A 21,542-nucleotide genomic window follows, 5' to 3' on the forward strand; every position below is an offset into this window, starting at 1 on the left:
TTGATTTCAGTGTTGGTTACTAATGTTTATAGCTTGAATTATGAATATCATTTTATCTTGCATAAGGAGGTAAGTGAAGTGGTTTATATCTGTATCTCTAAAATTGGAGCCCAGCCATAACATTTGTATAACTGATAAAAATCTGCTACTCCGCTACACTGAAGCAAACTTCCTAATAATTGTCATAGAAATAAATTAGTTAAGAGTACAGAATTGAGCACAAAGGTTATCACAAACCTTTTAACTGAAATTAGGTGATCAACTTTATATATTATGAATTAATTTAAATCTTAAAAAATTAATGTATTTTGCTTTTCAATAAGTGAGGGATGAGAGACAGCTGATTCTCTGATGTATCTGGTTTTCAAGTTCCTAGAAGTGACATTCTGAGCTTAATCTTCTGAATTACACAAAATTTGTAAATTTGTTAAAAGAAAACATTGCCATTAAACTCAAGGTAAGAAATTATTATACATTGTTTTATGTATCTTTATATAAAAAGTTACAAGTAGCAAGCATATGACACAGAAATGGAACAGTAACAGCAATAATTAATTGTGAATGCATGCTTTTTACAATGTATCTAATAAAGGGATTTTTGCCAACTCAAATATTCAGTAACATACATGCAGCTTATTTTCTCAACGTCAAATTCAGTCATATTGGTAGATGCGTATCCAACAAATATTTCTGTTGAAGTGATTATGAATGGTTAAATACCTGATTTCAATAAATTGTTCCTGAAATTGGGAATTTAACTTGCAACAAAAAGAAGAGAGGAAAAAAAAGAGAAATGACTGATAAGCATAATAAACAAAGTCTTATTGCCTTCTAGTAATTTTACTCAACACTGTTTGCTGAATTTTGTCATGATATGAGAATAGCTGGTCAGAGAGTCCATAAAACCTCTAGCTGGTGTTTCCAAGGACGATAGTTTCACATTTCATTGTAGCATGTTCAAAATCACCCAGGAGCGCACTATTCTCAAGCAGTCTATATAATGAAAACAATGTACATATAACAAAAGTTCAATGTAAATCTTCTTCCACATATCACACAACATACAAGTAAATAACAGACATGAAACATATCAACTGAAATAAAACTAAGACCAAAAAAAAAAAAAAAAGAGGGACAGTCTCAGTTAGGAGCTAATTTCTTCTTCAAGTTTGCAGCAAATCTCCAAATATATTTAAAAACTAAGGAGCACTTGGTGGCCAGTAACCAAATTACAAAAGAAACATATTATTGTGCAATGGGAATATCTTGCTAAGGACGTAAAATATGTTTGTACTTCCTAGGTTTGGATAAAGGCAATGAAATGAAATTAGAAACATGTCCAGTCTCTCTTTCAGACAGCTGCAATAATTCACTATAGATTTTTCCATTAAGAGTTTGCATGACTGCATGAATAGTTGTCTGAAAGCAAAAGAAAGTTAAAATACATTCTCTCTCTGATGAAAAATACAGAAAAAATATTTACCTAACCGATCTAGAAGCAATAAAAGCCTTAATGGATTTTTTCCCAGTAAAATTGCTGTATACATATATACACATATAAACATGTATATACATATATCTATGTGCATATATATACACACACATATATATATAGATTGTCAGACTAGCAACTATCTATAACTTCATTATAAACATCTGAGATTATATTTATTGAGATTAAGTGTTGATAACAAATTATACAAAATGAAAAGCCTATGAAAAGACTCAAAAAAGGAAGTTTAATTTGCAAACATTAACATTAGTGCTACAGAATCTCTAAATTTATTAGTAATATCACATACCCTTCCCCCGACACTTCATAAGGTTGAATGAATAAAATGAACTGAAAACAGATAGTTCCACATCTTCCTGGCTTGGTCTAGATTGCCAAGTTTTACATAACTATTATTTCACATGCTGGGACTCTAGATTTTATTTTCATAAATAAAAAAATAAATGAAACACAAGAGCCATGCAAAGCATCTGTCTTCATAATGTGTTTGGAATGAAGATTGTATTTAGCTAGGGGGTGATTATAGTGCTGTCAAGAATAAGGAATTAATAGATTTTTCTTAGTTTACAATGCTAAAGTGGTCATCTGTCTTTCAGTTTTCTCAGTATTTAAACCTGGCTCTCTCCATATGGGGTGACATATAACTTGAGAACTAACATGCATTTTAGCAATATAACAAATAAAATGGAAAGAAACAGATGGTTCAATTGTTGTATAGGTATGTTTACTTACCTCAAGTTTGTCTCTTAGACCCTAGTTGTGTTGTACTCAGACTCATGTTTGCTTAGAGACCCAATGAGGCAGAACCTGGAATGTTATGGCTATTTCATTCAAAATAATAATGTTTGCATAGAAAAAAAGAAATATATGCATATAGATACTTAATAAACAGTACACCTTGATAATCTGATCAATATTCATGAAGTAACTTATACTGGCATGCAATTAGATTAGGATAATCAAATAACTCATTTTTTTTTTTAAGAGACAGAAATGCCTTCATGTGCAAAGAAAATATGGAGGGCATGTAAACAGTCAGAAGAAGTGCATAAATAATGCATGCAAGAGAAAACACAAATATACACAAAAAGTTTCTGTATTCTTTTTCAAATAAATGGTTCATAAATGTTTCTGCTTTTCTTTTTCTTTTACATGTAAACTTTTAATCATTCATATTAACAGTCATTCAAAGTGCAATATACAGTAAGAATAGTTCTTTTATTAAAAATATCATGCTTGACTTTACTTTTTTATTGATTAGAAAGATTTAACTACATTCTATCATGTAAATATATGAGTATTCTCTATTCACTATGCTGTCTCATGTTCTCATTGATATATATATATATATGTTAATATGACAAGCCAAGATACTGTGATTAATAATGGAACAGATATGGTAAAGTTTTGCAAATATTGTCATTCATTAAATAAAAGATAATGTTTCATGAGAAAAGGGGTTTCCTCACCCCAGGATTGTGTTTCTCATTGTTGTGCCATGCATCAAAATGGATACATGTGGTTTTCATTTATTGATGTATTGATGTATTGATTTAGAGATGTTAGACCAACAGTGGATGATACTCAAGGCCACCTCAGTTACAATGAAACCACATGCATGTGGCTCTTTCAAAAACTAGACTCAGAGAAAATCTTCTTTGGTTTTTAAAAATTGTACCTGTTCTCTGTTGACCTGTGTGTATATGCATTTGGGTATGTGTAAAATAGTAAAAGAAAAAGAAAGATATAAAGTAGAAAGGTAAAACTGAGATACAGGATCCTTCAGGAAACAGGAGCAGAGATGAGAGAGAGAGACAGGAAGAGAGAGATAATATAATGGTATGTGCTATCAGGAAACAGAAATTTAAACAATAAATAAAGAAGAAAGAAAATACGTCTTTACTGAATAAAGAGTGAATATGTTTGGGCAATCAAGTCCTTACACAATAGTCTTCATCAAAAATCTATTGATACTGACCGCTGAACAGCTTTATCATGTCTGGACAGCCTGTGACTTGTGGTTGGTACCTCTTCAATTTCATCTATCTCACACGCATCTGCAGCATCTTGTGAGTAGCTATGCTTCATGACAAGGATATTTCTCCTGTTCATGGGCTGAATGAGTGGTTTTACAGGCTGGGGTTGTATTTCTGTCAAGACAGAAGCATCTCTTGTGCTGAGGTTACTACGGCTGCCCTTAATGCTAGACACTTGTGATCCACAGTGATGGTCATGAATGCATTTTGAAGATGATCTCCGCAGTTTATGATAATTTTCAAAGTCATCTGCAACATCAGCAAGGTCAGCTGTAGGCCCTGTCCCTCTGAGAGTGCATAACTCATAATGAGGAGGCTCAAACACCTCCTGGAACACAGTTTGATCAAAGTCTGTTTTCCTTTGGACAAATTTTTTACGAGGCTGCTTGATCTGTACTATAACAGAGATAACAATGAGGATGATCACAATGCAAGAAGTCACCCCAATTATAGTCCCACTGGTATTGGTAAGTTGGTCCAATAAGTTAGCTTTTCTTTTTTCTGTGTGACAGGAGAAAAAAAAAAAAGCACAGCATTAATTGCAGTTCAAGAATAAAAACAACCATGATGGGTTCACAGATTACTGCAAAGCAGAGCCTAGTCTATGTCTGAGTTCACTTAATCAATCTCACCGACAGAAAGAAAAAAGGAAGAAATCAGGTATTCATGAAAGCCAAATAACACACAGCTCCTCTGTGTGCCTATTCACTTGGAAAGTGATTTATTTAGGGTATATTACAAGCTTAATTAGATAAAAGAATTATTTACATTTTTTATAAAAAGCAACCACCATAACAAGCAGATGGCTTTAGTGTCACCTCTGAATCCCATTTGCCTGCTAAAGCCCCTAAGACTGTTAAAGATGTTCTCTTCATTATTTTCTGTCTCTTCCAGTAAATATATGCAACTAGGACATTAGGACCAATGAAAGAGCAAGACTTTACAGGATTTAAAAATAAATTCTTCTTTGCATTGGGAACTTTAGTGAAGTCCTGATATTTATGAGCTGACTGGGACTGTTGACAGTATTCAATGAAAAAGCTACATCAGGAGAAAACAGAAAAGTTATTCAAATTGAGGTTTCAGATCTATTAATTACCACAACTTTTCTAAACACTCATAAAAATCCAAAAGCTGATCCTACCTACTATCCTTTACTCAGGGGCCTCTAGGATGTTAGCCAGCAAATTCAGCATTATGAATGAAGAAAAACAGGAAATATGCAGTGCAATAATAAAAAGAAAACCAGTTTTACCCTACTGTTGTGTGTATTTCTCTCTGACTTGCTTTCAAATGGCTGCAGACACATGAGACAGTGACTGAGCCTTGTAGAAATCCAAGCTGAACGCATTCACATCAGTCTCTCACAGGCATAGCAAGACTCAACAACTGTGATTAAGTTTCAGCACCCAGTTTAGTGTCATTTTTCCTGGCAACGTAAAATATATCAAAGGACTTAATAAAAAGCCTTTGAAATGAAAGTTATTGGCACCAAAACAATAACATCCATCTCTTCATAATCTCCTAGATACCAAAAATGAACTTTTCAGTACTCCCCATTGCCTACTTTTGTAGATTCACTTGGGGTTTCTCTGACTGACACAAACTGTGGGGAAGTAGCAGAGTTAGAAAAAGCAACACAGAAGCAAACAACCTTTTTGCTGGAATCAGCAAACCTCCTTTTTCTAGTCAGAAAAACAAGAGAGGATAAATGCACAAGACCCAATAAAAAGGCACTTGGCAAATGAAAGATGAAAATCATTCTGGAAATTAAATAGTGGGGAAGGTTTTCTGTTTTCCTCTGTGCTGAAGAAGTAGAGAATAGATCATTATTCCCCAATAGTATGTTTAGTTTCTTTGAAGAATATTATGCCATACCACAGTTTTGCGGTGTTCTTTTGAAGTATGTTTTCATTTGTGTTTTACCCTGTTGCAGTGCTTGTCAGGATTTTACAGGCTTCAACAGACTTATGGGCTGACTGCTAATCCACCTCATTCTGAATTTTTTCTTGATTGGTTCCTAAATTTGGCATATCCCCTGTTTCCAGGAACAAATCTGCAGTGGCCGGGGGGGGCGGGGAGGGGCGGGAGGGAAACAAACTGTTTCTCTAGCCTGCAATGTAAGTTAGTTAAGCTCTTTTCCCTGAAGACAACACAGATGCTGACTTTTTTTTTTTTTTTTTTTTTTTTTTTTTTTTTTTTTTTTCTGAGAAACACAGAGCAATATTTAGAAACCATTGTCAGCACCTGGTTAGGAACATCAGTCCCTGCCTATGAAACAGACATTATATCTAATTTCTTGTGCTTGTTCCTTGCTCTGCAATTTCACTTGTTTATAGGTAGATTTGGTTGCTTTCTGAAAGTGTTAATTACACTTCACCTTGGCTTTTTAGCCCACCTCAGCTATTATGGGCATGGCATGCAGCTAAAAGACACTTGCTACCCATATGTCTACTCCACCACAAAGGTAACTATGACAAAAGAACCAAAATATGACTTTTAATTACATTTTAGATTGTACGGGAAACAGACCAAGCCATCAGAAAGCCTGCCAGAAGGACATAACCAGCCAGAAGGACATAACCAACACAAATCAACACCAAGCAAAACAAATGTAAACACTGAAAGTAAAATCCATTGGTATTTTTACCTCTCTTCATTTTCTCTCTTGCTTGATGTATGCTCTCCCTGAATTACTCTTCCTGAGCTTTGACCCATCTGGCACATACTTAACAAGAAACTAAGGATAATATGCTGTATCCCATGCAGTCTAAATGACTTGTCATTTCCAATTCTACACATTACCTTTGCAGTGGTTTTCATCCCAAGGATACACACAATTCTGGAGTCCATTGCAGACCAATGTATTATTAATACACATATTACTGTGGCAAAAGAATGTGTTGGCTTCACAAGGGGCTAAAAAACAAGAGGGAAAAAGCTGGTATTAAGTAGTAAATCACTCAGCTCTCCACAACAAATACATCTAGGAATGATCATGTAATCTGTAATAGTAAAAAGCTGTACAACACAGGTTCCTTGAGCATATTTAATATTCGACATTGTAGCATTGAGAACACTCAAGTCACACACTGTTTATTAGTCTGTGGCAAGAGATTTTCAGTCCTGTCTAAGACAGATGGACTTTCCCATAGTCTGACTGTCATAGCTGTAGTGGGTTGGCACCCTGTACATTGGTGGGGGTCATAGATGTGTTATCAACAGTTTTAGCCACTGATCCAAAACACAGTACCTTATGGGCTGCTATGAAAAAAGTTAACTCTGTCCCAGCCAGATCTGGTGTATGGGAAATAATTTGTTTTAAAGTTTGTTGCTGAAACTCCAGTTTTATAAGAAAACTTGTGTGACTCAAAGAAGACATACTTTAGTGCCCATATCAACAGTGCTTGAACATTTATACACAGAGAACATAAAATTATTTTAAAAACCTTTTGGTCATAAGAAAAGCTACAGTAAAAAAGTACACCTTTGATCACAAGTGTGAAAATTAAAAAAAGCAACACTCTTCAGTGTTCCTGAAGCCCATGGTCTAGGACAATCATGCAGATTAAAGCTGTAGGATGAAGGCTTTACTGAAGGCCATATACTATTACTGTGAAGAAGCAGCTTGGAAGCCATCAGAAGGAACTGTACATGCTGCTGAACTGTGCTACTAACTCAAGTGCTGGGAGATCCTTAGGTGTTGGGGTTGTAAAGATACTACTCCAAAATTATATAACACAGTAAAGATAAATTACTCCTCATATTTCTTTTATTAAAATCAAACCAGAACATCTCCCTCCATTTAGAAAAAGAGCTACAAAGTTTATCACTGTTAAATCAGTAAAAATGAACTGTTTATGCATTTATTTTTAGCTCAAAAAACCCAAAAGCATTATTATAATTATTTTTAAGGGAAAGTTAAAAAATAAACTAAGGCTCTTAGCTAATCAGAAAGGAGTTATGATAATCATATTATTAATACTTAAATTTGATGCTTCATGGTAATTTTTCTCCCCTGAAACTTTAAAAGCAGTTCCTACGACAACATATATACATAGTGCAGAGACTGGCTCGGGGCAGATGACTGCTTCAGTGGTTTGCTAACTAAGGACAGTACAAAGGATTTATATTGTAGAACTTAATGACTCCATATATCATGTCAAGAAATCCACTTTTCAATAAGTGCTTAAGTTCAGATATCCGTAACTGACTCTAATCTGTTCTTCAGAGCAGTTATGGTCTGTTAAACAAATAGTAAATGCCATCAAAACTTGTACACATCCCCAAATATGCAACCATCCACTCACATATAACAGTATATGTATACTGTATCTCCTAGCCAATGCAGAAGACTGATCAGCCAGACTGGTTCTGACCACAGTTCAATTTTTGGAAAAATCTAGTAAACCATCTCCTAAACTTCAGTGACCGTGGTCAGGTGTTAAGTTTGTTACAGGAAGGATTTTACTTTAAATTGGACAGAAAGAGCAGAACAGCACATGTGTGTATTAGTAAGGACGGGTGCTTTGGAAGAGTCCTTATCTATCTGTTGTTGTCATTTGGGGACAGTGAGGACTGAGCCTGGAGGATAGTATGTCACATCATGATGTGATACATCATATAGGGAACCCAACATAGGCACTATCATCCTTTCACACTCTAGCTGCAATCCCTGTTTCTGGGCAAGGTGAGGATCTTTTGGGACTGATCCTTTCCAAAACACAGAAAGAGTGTCATTACCTGCTCTAAGCAAAAAAGTGAAACAGAGAGGGAGAGAAATTATGAAAGGGAAACCTAAGAAAACCTAAGTAGCCACCGATTCAAAATACATGGTAATAAGTAGGAAGTGCACGAGAAAAGAAGACCCAAATGACAAATGGAGAAAGCACAAGGAGTGACAGGGGAACAAGGAAAAAAAAGTAGTGCATGATTAGGAAAGTTTGTGCTAATAAAGCCATAAAGAAGAAGAAACCCCACCAAAGCACCAAAAAACATGCAGAGTGGCATGAAAGGCCTCAGAAGTAATGTGATGACGACAGAGTGCTGTGTCTGAGCAGGCAGAACTTCCTAGGTGTCTATGACTTGCTCTTGACACTTTAAAATCAGTCTGATTTAATCCTGAAAGCAACAGCAAAGAAAAGATTAATAATGGAAAAACAACGGCCAGAAGAATAGAGAACAATTTAAGGGAAGGAAAGACAGTTTTGTGAGGCAGAAATAAAGGAATTTAGAAGTATAGTGGTGGTAAGTAGAAAAGGAGAACTAGAGGAAGGTAGTAAATGAATTGAAAGGAAGAGGAAGAAAGAGAGAACTGCACAGCAGCAATAGATGACACTTAAGGCATTCTGCACTGAAAAGAATGACAAGAGATTTTATATCAAACGACAAATATTAGGAAATGTTTCAGAAATAAGTGAGAAAAAATAAGAGCAGTACAAAGGATATTTTTTGCAGATTTAAGAAGCGATAATTATGCAAAGTGATGGCAGGGAGATCTGGAAATGAAAGGGAAGAGAAAGGAAGAAAAAAGAAAGAAAATTTCAGTTTCTCTACATTATGCTATTGAACTATGGAGGAAAGAGATGGTATGTGAATAAATGTCAAAACTATATGAATAGTGAGGCAGAGCAGTTTCAAAATACAGCAAGCTTAGCATGAGAGAAACCCAAATGTAAGATTCCTGAACCTAATGGCAAACAGCCCCCTCTTGTTCATGTTTATAAAATTAGTATAGTCAAGTCCTCTCTGTGGTCCCTTGAACCTGGAGTGATTAAGTTGGACAAGAAATCAATATATTTTCCCCACTCTAATGAAGGCTTTTTGTTGGAATGATTGAAAGCATCAAGGGAAACTGAAAACTTGTCAGTCCAATTGTACATTGGAAGAATTAGGGTTTTTGTGCCCATGTGGGATGCTGCATCAAGGACATTCTAGTAATAGCAAAAAGATAAATGAACTGGTAGTAAAGAGGATTCTTTTACAGCAAGATGGATCTGGTCTTGATGCTTTCCTGAAGCTGTTACAGAACCCAGGGTGGGAGTGGAATCAAACAGATACGGTTTGTGGCAGCAATACTTGATAGCTTAACCTGAGTCTTGAACATCATCTATGGCAATGCCTCAATATGTAAATGTTTAAACCAGAGGAAAGGTTGTGGATGTTTTTACGAAAGGAAGCTACTGCTATCATTAGCTTCAACTAGATAAAACAGCACAAGCCTCTCCACCCAGCAGAAGCCCTACTCTGTATGTCTAAGGTCTTCCCCATGACTGTATAAATGCCCTTTATATGAGAAAGCAGCAGGAATGCACAGAGCTCTGCCTTGGGTTGGGCGAGGAACGAAGTAAGAGTTTTTGGGTCAGAATTAGTGGGCAGCCCAGTGTGGGCCCACAGCTACCAATATTGTAGTTGGTGTCTGTCTGCTACAGACTACCCAATCAGGAACAGGAAGTAGATGAAACCTTCTTCAGACAGCTGGAAGAAGCCTCGCGTTCACAGGCCCTTGTCCTTATGGGGAATTTTAACCACCTGATATCTGTGGGGGGAAACAGAGCAGGGCACAAGCAATCCAGGAGGCTTCCAGAATGCATTGATGGTAACTTCCTGATACAGATAATCAAGGAACTGAGAGGAGCTCTGCTGGGCCTCATATTTTTACAAACAAGGAAGAACCAGTCGGGGATGTGAATGTCAGATGCGGTCCTGGCTGCAGCAATCATGAGATGGTGGAGTTCAGGATGCTGCAAAGAGGGAGTAAGGCAAAAAGCAGGATCACAACCCTGAACCTCAGGAGAGCAAAATTTCACTGTTGAGGGGTCTGCTTGGAAGAATGCCATGGGAGGTGGTCCTGGAAAGATAAGGGTTCCAGGAGAGTTGGTTGATTCTGTAAGATCACCTCCTCCAAGCTCAATAGTTGTCTACCTGGACAAGCAGAAAACCAAGTTAAAGTGTCAGTTAGCCTGCATGGATGAACAATGAGCTCCTGACTAAACTCAGACATAAAAAGGACACATACAAGAGGTGGCAGCAGGGTCAGATGGCCCCAGCAGAAATGTAGAGGCGCTGACCAAAGATGCAGTGGTATGGTTAGGAAAGCTGAAGCCCACCTGGAGTTGAATCCGGTGAGGGTTGTAAAGGGAAACAAAAAGGACTTCTACAGGTATGTTAGCTGCCAAAGCAAGGTGGGGGAAAATGTGAGTGTGATGCTGAATGGGGCAAAGGTGGTGCTGTCCCTTGGTGACAAAAGACATGGAAAAGGCTGAGGTACTGAAGGAGGTGCTTCTCCATCTTTTTTTTTTTGTGGGATTTGCCTTTTGGAGTTCAAGCACTTGAGATGAAGGAGAAAGCCTGGAGCAAGGAAGACTTGCCCTCAGTGGAAGAGGACCAGGTTAGCGAATATTTAAACAAACTGGACAGACACGAGCCCATGGGCCCTCATGTGATGCCCCCAGTAGGTGGCTAATGTCATTGCAGTGGATGTTGTGTTTCTCTACTTAAGAAAAGCCTTCAACTTTGTTTCCCATAACATCCTCATAGACAAACTGATGAATAAGGGCTAGATAAATAGCGAGTGGGACTGAAACTGGCTGAACTGCCAAGCTCAAAAAGTTGTGATCAGTAGCATGAAGTCCAGCTGGAGGCCAGACACTAGTGATGTACCCCAGGGTTCAGTACTGAGGCCAACACTCTTTAACCTCTTCATAAATATCCTGGATGATGGGACAGAGTGTATCCTCAGCAAGTTCACAGGCAGTGCAAAACTGGGAGGACTGTTGGATAGACCAAGTGGTTGGGTGGCCGTACAGATGGGCCTCAATAGGCTGGAGGAACTTCAAGCAGATCAACAAAAACAAAAAGTCCTGTGCCTGGGGAGGAATAACTTCACGCACCTGTATGTGCTGGGGACTGACCATCTAGAAAGCAAGTCTGCAGAAAAGGTGCTGGTGTGCAATAAGCTGACCATAAGCCAGCAACGTGCCCTTGTGGCAAAGGCGGCCACTAGTATCCTGGGCTGCATTAGAATGAGCATTGTCAGTAGGTTGAGAGATGTGATCCTTCCCCTCTGCTCAGCACTTGTGAGGCCACATCTGCAGTACTGTGTCCAGTTCTGGGCTCCTCAGCACAAGAGACACATGGACGTACTGGAGTGAGTCCACAAAGGGCCACAAAGACTGTTAAAGGCTTGGATCATCTGACATATGAAGAGAGGGTGAGAGAGCTGGGACTGTTCAGCCTGGAGAAGAGAAGGCTCAGGGGCATCTCTCATCAATGTGTACAAATACCTGATGGGAGGGAGTAAAGAAGACAGAGCCAGGCTCTACTCAGCGGTGCCCAGTGACATGACAAGAAGCAATGAGCACTAAATGAAATACAGGAAATTCCTCTTACATGCAAGAACAAACTTTTACTTTGAGGCTGGTGAAACACTGTGCAGGAGCTGGTTTCCCAGAGAGGTTGTTGCGTCCCTATCATTGAAGATATTAAAAAACTAACTGGACACAGCCCTGAGCAACCTGCTGTAGCTGACCCTGTCTTGAGCAGGAGGATTGGACTAGACCATATCCCAGAGTCCCTTCCAACCTCAGTCATTCTGTGACTCTCTGAAAAGATGGCTTCATAATTAGATTAAATGTAACAGCTGGGAACACACAGTTATGTTATTCCTCCTGTGTCCCAAAGCTGCCTTGAGTCAAGCTCTGCCAAGGTACTGGCCTAGAAATAAGTGAGATGGTAGCATATTCAGCACAATGAACAATTCATAATGATTATAGCACAAGCGAGCAAATTAGAACTACAAATATCATTCAACCTGATGTATTTTAATAACTTTAAGTCTTTGATAAATTGTTGGATTTTTACAGCATGAAAACCCTATAATTCAAATTAAATCACCAATTAAAGAAAAAAAATATTATTAAAGGTTCTTTTTCCAGTTTGGATTTGAACCAATAATTATTTTTATGTAAAATTATATTTTATATAAAATAATATATACAAAACAAAAAACTTCAAACAGTTTCATTCTACATTATTTTTAATGATATTTTCTTTTTAAAAATTTCTGCGGTATGTGTAGGGATACCTTATATCTTAATATACAAACAGATTTTATAGTTACTGAATTAATTATAATGTAATACCTTCTGCTTTGCAACAAGTATTTATACTGAACACAAGATGGTGCACTTATCATAGAAGATATATAAGCAAGTGAGTTAACAAGAATAGACATGATATCCCAGCGTCTTTTTCAGGTTTAGGAAAACTATACTTTAAAAAATCCTATAATAATAACAACGCTATTTCTGTTATCTAGCATGTAAATATATTTTATTTCTAGTACAAGTTGGGAGATTGTTATAATGATCATATTTCCAGAAAGTTACCATCACAGTATTCAAAAAAGCCTGAGCTTAGTATTTGACAGTTACTGCTTTCAAAATTTATAAAAATTGAGCCAATGGAGTTATCTATATATTCTTACTATTGCAAGGTCTTGGGAATGTACATGGAGCCAATAATCTATACTTTTTAATTTATTAATGCAAAATTATCATAAAGTCTTTTAATCCTGAATAGCCCTAAGGCAGAGAAACATAAAGAGCATTAATAGTTCTTCCATATGCCATGTTTACAAAGTACCATGAAAAAAAAACAGTCATATTTTGTATTTAAAAAAATTACTGCTTTCACTGAGACAATAAAATAAATAATCACAAGTAATACACGCACATTTATACTATAAAATAACAATATTTTAAAAGCACTATAGCAATTAAATATTCTCTGTGTTATTAATAATTATTACACTATTATGATGTTATTACATTAATAATAAAATACATTATCTGTGTATGTTAAGCATCATTTTGTTGGGCATTACAGAATACTTTGGGTATGAAATACAAACATGGCCAGGTCAAAACATTTTTACAAGATGAAGCCAAAAGCTGACTTGTTACGGACCTGGTGTGAAGCTTGGCTCTTCCACTTCAGTGTGATGCTTTCCCCAGTGTATTTACACTGTTTCTCAGCACCGTGCAGAGTTAGTGCAACTCCTTTGCTTCTAGGGTGTGAATTAGCTCTGAGCAAGTTAGCTTGGGTGTCTATGTCGTACTTCATTGAACCGTGTGGATTTACCCTTTGAGCCTGTTTCAAGACAGGGATTTCAGTCCGGGACTCCCTAATCTTAGATGAATGCCCTACCCTACTTGCTATTTTTAGGCTTCTCTCTTTTCCCCCTTCCCTTCTTGTCATAACATTTTTGAGACGTCTTGCTTTTGAGAGGTTGAATGGGAAAATTCTGAAATCTTAACAATGGTTAGATGTGAGAAATATTTTACACTGAACTTGTGAGACATTTCACACCTACTCCTCATGTACTCAAGATAATCACAGATGAGTGCTCACCAGTAAGGAGGCAATCACAATGTTTTCTTTTTTATATATTAGTGTAGAAGCAGAGAGCAAAACCAGCAAAGCTGCAATCTATTTACACTCCTAAATCCTTGCAAAGGGAAACCATCTCTTCACATGTGTTGCACTTATCACTTTGTTCTTCGCTTTCTCAGTAGTTCCCTTTGCATTACCACAATAAACACAGTCATTAATACTGCATACCTGCAGTATCTTTTCCCCATTAGAGAATTGCCCATGCTGGGGTAATCATCTTCAGGGACTCTGGCTGTAAACAAGGACTTGAGTGCTGTTACTTGATAAAGCTGTGCACTACTCTTCTAAACATGGCCCTAGGTTTCTATCCAAATATGGGTTTTGTTAATAAAAGGAAAATAAGGATGATAGAGCTTGTGCTCCTTAAGGAAAGCCGTGTGTGACAGGGCTTTAAAAACAGGCTTAGAGCTCAAAGGGGCAACAAAATAAGAGAAGGAATGATATTTTTCTGATCTGGGGTTTGTGATGCAGGGTTACAGACGGAGAAGGAAACAGTGCTACCAAATAGCAGTCAGAGGTGAGAGAACCAACATCTTGCCTGCTGTGCATACAGAGGGATTTTCTCTTATCCCATATGCCCTGGTTCTACGAATCTGCTTTTAGGTTAAAGCGTAGATATGTCTGCTCAGGAGCAGCTCTTTGAAGAAGCTGTAGGTGTAGCATGTCTGTCATTAATCAGGCTGGAGATCACTCTCACAGTCATGGAAAATGAAATGAACAGTTAGTCAGCGGGTGAAAAAACACTCATTTTTCAAGTCTTCTTACCAGATGAACAGACACCTTTTGATGATACCAGCTTTCTTGTTTTCCTTTTTCTGATTCTTAAATTAATTTATTGGATATTTGAAATGTATTGTAGATTGTGACGACCATACACAAAAATATGATTAGATATATGTGTTTAGAAGATATATTAAAGATTAACAAGGTAAGGACATAAGCAGACAAAACCCATAATGATAGTCGGAATAGCTAACAATGCTGATCACGAAATATCAGATCATCACTCTAAATTATCAGTTATTAAGTGTTACTTAGAGCTCTACTACCATTTTGATGATATGAGAATGATTACTGTTCTTCTGGTGTAGGAAATATAGCATCATCTTGCATTGTATGCTTTTACTTCAGACATATTTATAGCACTGCTGCTCTGCAGAGCATCACTGCTAGAGGTTTGGAAACTTGTAAGACCACTTTTTAGATGCCAACAAAAAAAGCATATATATTTCAAAGGTAATTGGAGCACACTGATCAAACCATACGAAAATAATCATGTAAGAAATTTCTTTAAGATTTCTCTGTTCTACATAAATGTCAAGTCCCCAGCAAATGGCTCTATAACAAGAATTAACACCGAACAAGCTTACACAGAAAGAAAACATTCCTCAGGCTAAGTAGCATGTTTCCACAAAAAAACACTTTCAGTTCACAGAGCCTTGTGTAAGGGAAGACTCACAATCTCGACAACTTAACTGACTCCACACTAAGGAGAGGAACTTGGGGAGCTACAGATCAAAACGCCTCCTGGTCATTCCCACAGCAACAGTAAATACAGGAATTTTACTTTTTCACTCTTTCCCATGCACGTAACCACAACATAAATGTCATCTTCTATTTTGTTTCTTTCTCAGCTCTAGGTGAACAAAATAGCCTTTTTCCTCTTTCTTTGTCTGCGAGTAGAGACACAGGTGTCTGTTCCCTGATGCACATCTCCCTGAATGAGGTCTGACATTCCTTCTCCTCCATGCAGATGATCTAATTATTCCCACACGCTGCTGAAAGACGTTGCAGTTTACATGCTATGAGCTGTGTCTTGCTGTGCGCACACCGGACATCTGCTCTAGCTGACTCCTGACAGCCAGCACCAGTCTGCGGCATAGGGCAGCACTTACGGACAACTGACATGGCACAGAACGTACAATCTGCATCACCTTTAAATCTTTAAAGTCAATTTCCAGCATTAAAACCACAGATGCAGTTTCTTCCACTATTTATGAGCAGGCTGTGTATACATATTTGAAAGCATAGTTTAGCCCTTAATAAATTTTCAGCTTTTAGCGTGCAATGACTGTTCAGAATAAATTTACAGAAAACGCATCATGTTAATATTTTCAGCTTCCCAGTCAGAATACCATGCAGTATAAACTATCATCTGTTTACAAGAATGGAGTAGCTCATAAGATGTAGCATGTCAGGTAAACATATTAGGAATACTATAAGAGAAAAAAACATATTTTTTTTTTTCCTTTAAAATATGAAAGCCTTGCAAACATACACTTATTCAAACCTTCATTTCAAGTTAGTCATCATAGCGCTTCACTCTCCAGTTCTTTATATGCTGTGAACCTCCAGTGTCTATGCAGTTGTTTCTACGGTAACAGATCAGGATGCCTTGTGAAAAAAATGAATCAGATCTTGAATATTCAAGACATCTCCAGTTGCAGAAATGAGAAAAGGGCAGTATCATCTTGACTGAGGGTTCTCAATATCTTTTAGACCCTGGCCTGATTTACAGACAAGAAAAATATAATCCATCCTAAGGCTGCAGTGTGAGAGTACAGTGGCATATGCAGTTTCAGGCATGTAGACTGTCAGAAATTTTTAATCATCAGAGCCATAATTAAGGAATTACAGAGGCTGTTCTCAACAGAGTCTCATTGCCTCATTGCAGGATACACACACACAGAATACAGATGAAGAATGTGTTTGGTGGGATTACACCTTCATTCCAACCACTGACAGCCACACAGAAATCTTCCTGTCAGACATGCAATGCACAAACCAAAAAATATATTAAAAATTAACATGAATCAGCATGTGAAAATAAATGCGTATACTCCTTCCTCAAGGGACCAAATATGCATTATTTCCATCAAAGAAAATGAATTGATATCTTTCACAGGTGATTACCTGCGTCAGTGAATGGGATTATTGGGTTTTGTTGAGGGTTTTTTGTGGTTTGTTTGTTTGTTTGTTTGTTTTAAACTGGCTAGAACTACCTTTTGTTTCTTTCAAAGGCTGTTTTGCTTATTATTTGAGTCCAGAAATCATACAAACATATGAATGCAGGCAAGGCACATAGAGAGAATATTAACGAAAATGTCATGTAAGGCTTTTAGAAAACTTCTGTTACTACTAAAAATTAATTAAATCTTTTTCTTAACAATATCTGACATATGTTAACTGATATATGCATTCTGGAATATGCATAAACACACCCACCATCTGTGATAAAATAATCATAACGTATTTTTCAAATGCCTATCATAATGAGATCTAAAAAATCAATTTCACAGAAAAGGATCAGGCTTGATAAAAACCTTCAGAGCTGTATTATTTTCCACATTGTGTGATGGAAAACTGAAACATAGAGGCCCGGTAGCTTGGGGATCAGATAAAAGTCACAGTCATACAACATGCCAGGTCATGACTACTCGTGCCTGTCTTCCTGTCTCTGAATCCTGTGCTCTGAGTTACAAATTATTGCACACTATAAATGCTTGGAATAAAAACTGTTCTGAATATCTACATAGCTTGTTTGGGAACATTCTTCAGGGACTACTCTGCATAAAGAAAATATTAACAGTTTTTGGGACTTGTATCATTTAACAAACTGAAAGGCAGACGCATTGATTAGGGTCTTACGTTCTTGGAAAGACGTGAAGAGCATCTGGAATCGGCTGCTTCGACTGCCTTCATCTGCCCACATACGGATTACACCGAGACCTGTCCGCAGCATTACATCATTAGCAACAGTGCTGCAAAACTTTGCTTTCAAATCCTCCACGGAGCTGCTTCCATCATAGACAGCTACAAAATTCCTTTTACATTCATTGGAATTCTGCATCTCGTAGTCCAAGAATCGCAAATAGATCTATGAAACAAACAAACAACAAAGGCAATATGTACAGAAATTTGAGGATGACTAAACAAACATTAAACACCTTTGCTCTACCTTGTGGGAGAAAGACTACACAACACTACCATCAAAATAATATTTCTGGAGCTGGTGATCCATAGGCGACTTCCCTGGAAGGGCATTAATATGGGAACTGAGCACTGTTTATACTTCCTGGTATTTTGTTTTACTTCGAAGTAGAATCTAGTGGAAGATCTAGATATTTTTGTTCTTCTTTGCAGTAACATCCTAATTTCAAAATATATACCCATCTTTGAGAAGTATGTACAACAGTCCTTCAAGCTGAAGGACAGACAAGCTAGAAATTTATTCTTTCACTGGCTGGCACAATATTGCTCTGTTACTTGCCTGACATGGAAAATAATAAGGCAAATAATTGCTGCTCCCTCCCCAGAGTCAATATGTGTCATCTTTGTGATATGTCTCAGTTACACTGAATCAGGAAGTGAGAATCTGGGAGCCAGGCAGAACTCAATCATTAATCTTTTTATGTTTCCTCAAGCAATTTGGCCACCATCTCAGCTTTTCTAAAGAAAGCTTTGTGGTATACATCTTCATAATTTAACAGGGTCAAAATCAAGCATATTTCGTGGAAACTGCTAGAAACCTAGAAAGTTTTTTAGGAAATGTCTCTTGCATACAAGCTAAGTTCCCTCATAAATGTAATAGATGTATTGCCCTTTGCAAAGAACTCTTTAAATCCACTCAAAAAGAAGCAAGGGTGAGGAGAAAATGCTATTATTTGATATTCAACTCTATATGGACTTTAATAGGGAAAACCACTCATTTTAAAAGCAATTGATAATACAAGCAACATAAAATATTCCAGTAACAGAGAAGACAAGTAATATTTTCAATAGACACATGATACATAATCAAACTGCCAAGCGTACCCAGGAGACTTCAGGAGAATGATACAAAAAGGTGAAGTAGGGCAGAAATAGCATAAAAAGCCAGTAAGCATATCCAGCATCCAGCTATATGCATCTTCACTTGAAAAAATAACCAAAAAGAAACTCCACTGTGTTAGACATCAGATATACTTCTTCACAAACAATTTTATTTACTTCAGGTAGTTTTTCACATGCACAGAACAATTGCTTAAAAATCTCTGGTTTTGCATAAAGTACACAAACATAGCATATCCTAATAGCAACAGGACTCACCACCTCATTAATATATTAAAGCTCTTATGGTTTGAAAATTATGTGCTACTTGAGCAGTCTGCCACTGTTTAATAATAGCTCAGATTTTTAAATGAGCCTTTTCAGGAGTGTATTATGGTACATTTTCATTCTTTGTTATGCTTTGCAACTGGTCTCTCTGAAAGGAATATTTGTAAAACAATATTTACTAGCATATGAAATTTGGTATACTAAGTTTCATTTTGCTTGCCTCGCTTTTTTCTAGTTTGTTATTTCTTACAGTAATCCTTATTTATGTTCCAACATTCCCATCCTCCAGAAGAACTCAAAACGTATTTCAATTGAATTGCAGTTAAGTGAATTTTACTTTCACCATGTATCCTGGTTTTTAAATACTATATAATAAGGAAGCTGCTTGTATTGATCTCTACAAAATGGGACAGTTAACAGCAATACACAAAGTAATGTTCAGATGACAATATCTTACATCAAGGAATACTATTTATAGTGTTTTTCATTTCAATTACTGGTTGCTCCACCCCTGCAGTGGAATGAAAAATTACTAGAGTTCGGTCACCCGGCATTGCTGAAATTTTCTCACAGTATCCACCACTTTTTATGAATGTGTTGTCTTGAAATGTCTTACAATTTCCCCTCCTACTGGGGGATATGCAGTTTCCATTCCTGTTAAAACAGGTCACCTACTTCCTTGGCAAAGTCATACTTAAAGGCTTGTTTTGAATTCTGAAGATCTGTTGAGTGCAGAAAATCTATTTCTGAAGTTCATCTGCACTGGCTACATCCCTTTACAAGTCTCTCTTTCATTCTCTGCTCTCTTCCTCCCTTCCCCAGGTGCTCAGGCACCTGACCCTTTACTCCTTCTCGTGCTCCAAATCCTTGTTCTTGGTGTTCTCCAGCTATTTAGAGCATTTCTGTCTTGTTGATACCTGACTAGGTTAACTCCTCAGGTAAACCTCATTCTCAGTGTGGCTCCTGCTTTTTTCTGTTTATATAGCATCAGCCACTTCCATGGCCACCAGGCAGATGTCTGACCTTCGCTGCCAGCTACTTCCTAGAAACTGTTGCACCTCTGATAGGAAGTGTATGAAAACGTGCAGAAATTAACTGGAACCAAACAAAAATGAATAGCAAAAGGCCAGTGAGAGAACTGCAGACAAGAATTTTGGACCAGTCAGTGACTCAAACACAGCCATACAGAACTGGGGTGGGCAATGTGAGATGGGGCCTTACTCCTCACTCTCATGGTTTGATAAGACCCTCTTGTACTAGCAGCTCCTGGGGTCCAGCCGGCACAGGCATACTATTGTCTTGCCACAGCAAGATTACACGTGAGGGAGGGAGCTATGGGAAGAGGCAGAGCCCTGATACCCACACCCAGCAAGTGACCTTAGCTCAGGCACACTGGAGAGCTGCTTCTGTGTTCTAGAGACCAGTCGCTCCTGCTCAAGGAGTGTAACAGGCACTGTGAAACCCTGGCAGCCAGCCTCTCCTGTGAAGCTGCTGAGATTGTCCATAGTCCATCTCTGCATAACATTTCACTTAAAACAGGGAGTTAAATGCGCACCTTACTTTTCTTTCCTCTACTAACAGAAGTAGCCGGCTTCAGATGGGTGCTTCAGTATTTGCCAGCTTTGTCGCAGGGAATGCAATAAAAACCTTCTGCATCTGACTATATGCAATATTGTATACCATGACTGTTTTCTAGAAAGCAAAGCATGTCAGATAAATGTCTCATAGGAAAGCAGAGAAGGCTTCCAACATATTATTGTCATGAATCATTACTTTTATGCCATATATGCCTATCATATGTATACCATCTATATGTTACAATATACCATGGATATGATAGACCATACAGATATAATGCAATGTACATATATCTCATTTTTACCTTATTCCGCTCTTCAGGAAAGATCTTAACTACTCCAGAAAAAAAAAAAAAAAATCTTAGTCTGACTGCAGAACAACAGTAAAACTGTACTTTACCTAATGGGGGAAAGACCTCTTACACTTGTTCATATGTTCTCTGTTTCTAGCTTGCTGTCTTAGATACATATTTATATGTACATATGTATGTATGTGTACATATATATTAGCACACAAATATCTTGTATAGGGTATCCCATTTCAGTATTGAGATGTAATTTACGTCAGTTTTCATTCTTACAAGAAATGTGTACTAATCTTCAATGTGGTTATAAAACAATAGCTCTCACAACAATTTCCAGCATTCATCAATTATTCTTGATGTGTTCAAACAGATTGTTCATATAACAGTACAACCAAAGTCTTATTTCTATGGACTTATCATTTGACATTCTCTAGTTTCTGGTGGCATGCTAGTCTTATAAAATAGTAAAATATTTCTCAGGGTAGCAGTTATAAATTCTGAGAAGGTATCAAGAGAACAATAACTTAGCATTTCACTTTGAGTCTTTCAGGGAAGAAGC

The 21,542-nt window shown here is 37.3% G+C and overlaps 1 protein-coding gene across 3 annotated transcripts in view; it reads right to left on the reverse strand.

Moving 5' to 3' along the window:
* Positions 1-908: 908 nt before the first annotated feature.
* NETO1 (neuropilin and tolloid like 1) overlaps positions 909-21,542 on the reverse strand; it is a gene marked incomplete at both ends in the record, with an annotated part of 67,793 nt that continues 47,159 nt past the window's right edge. For 2 of the 3 annotated variants that reach the window (XM_082311237.1, XM_082311236.1), the window contains 4 exons: positions 909-993; positions 3,492-4,050; positions 6,355-6,468; positions 17,653-17,881. In XM_082311237.1, the coding sequence (XP_082167363.1) occupies positions 909-993; positions 3,492-4,050; positions 6,355-6,468; positions 17,653-17,881 (987 nt within the window). Of the gene's footprint in view, positions 994-2,259; positions 2,321-3,491; positions 4,051-6,354; positions 6,469-17,652; positions 17,882-21,542 lie in introns of those variants that run through there. The other variant, XM_082311238.1, reaches the window with a different exon arrangement.

Source organism: Platalea leucorodia (assembly GCF_965183815.1).
Source record: "Platalea leucorodia genome assembly, chromosome: 1".
Taxonomy (NCBI): domain Eukaryota; kingdom Metazoa; phylum Chordata; class Aves; order Pelecaniformes; family Threskiornithidae; genus Platalea; species Platalea leucorodia.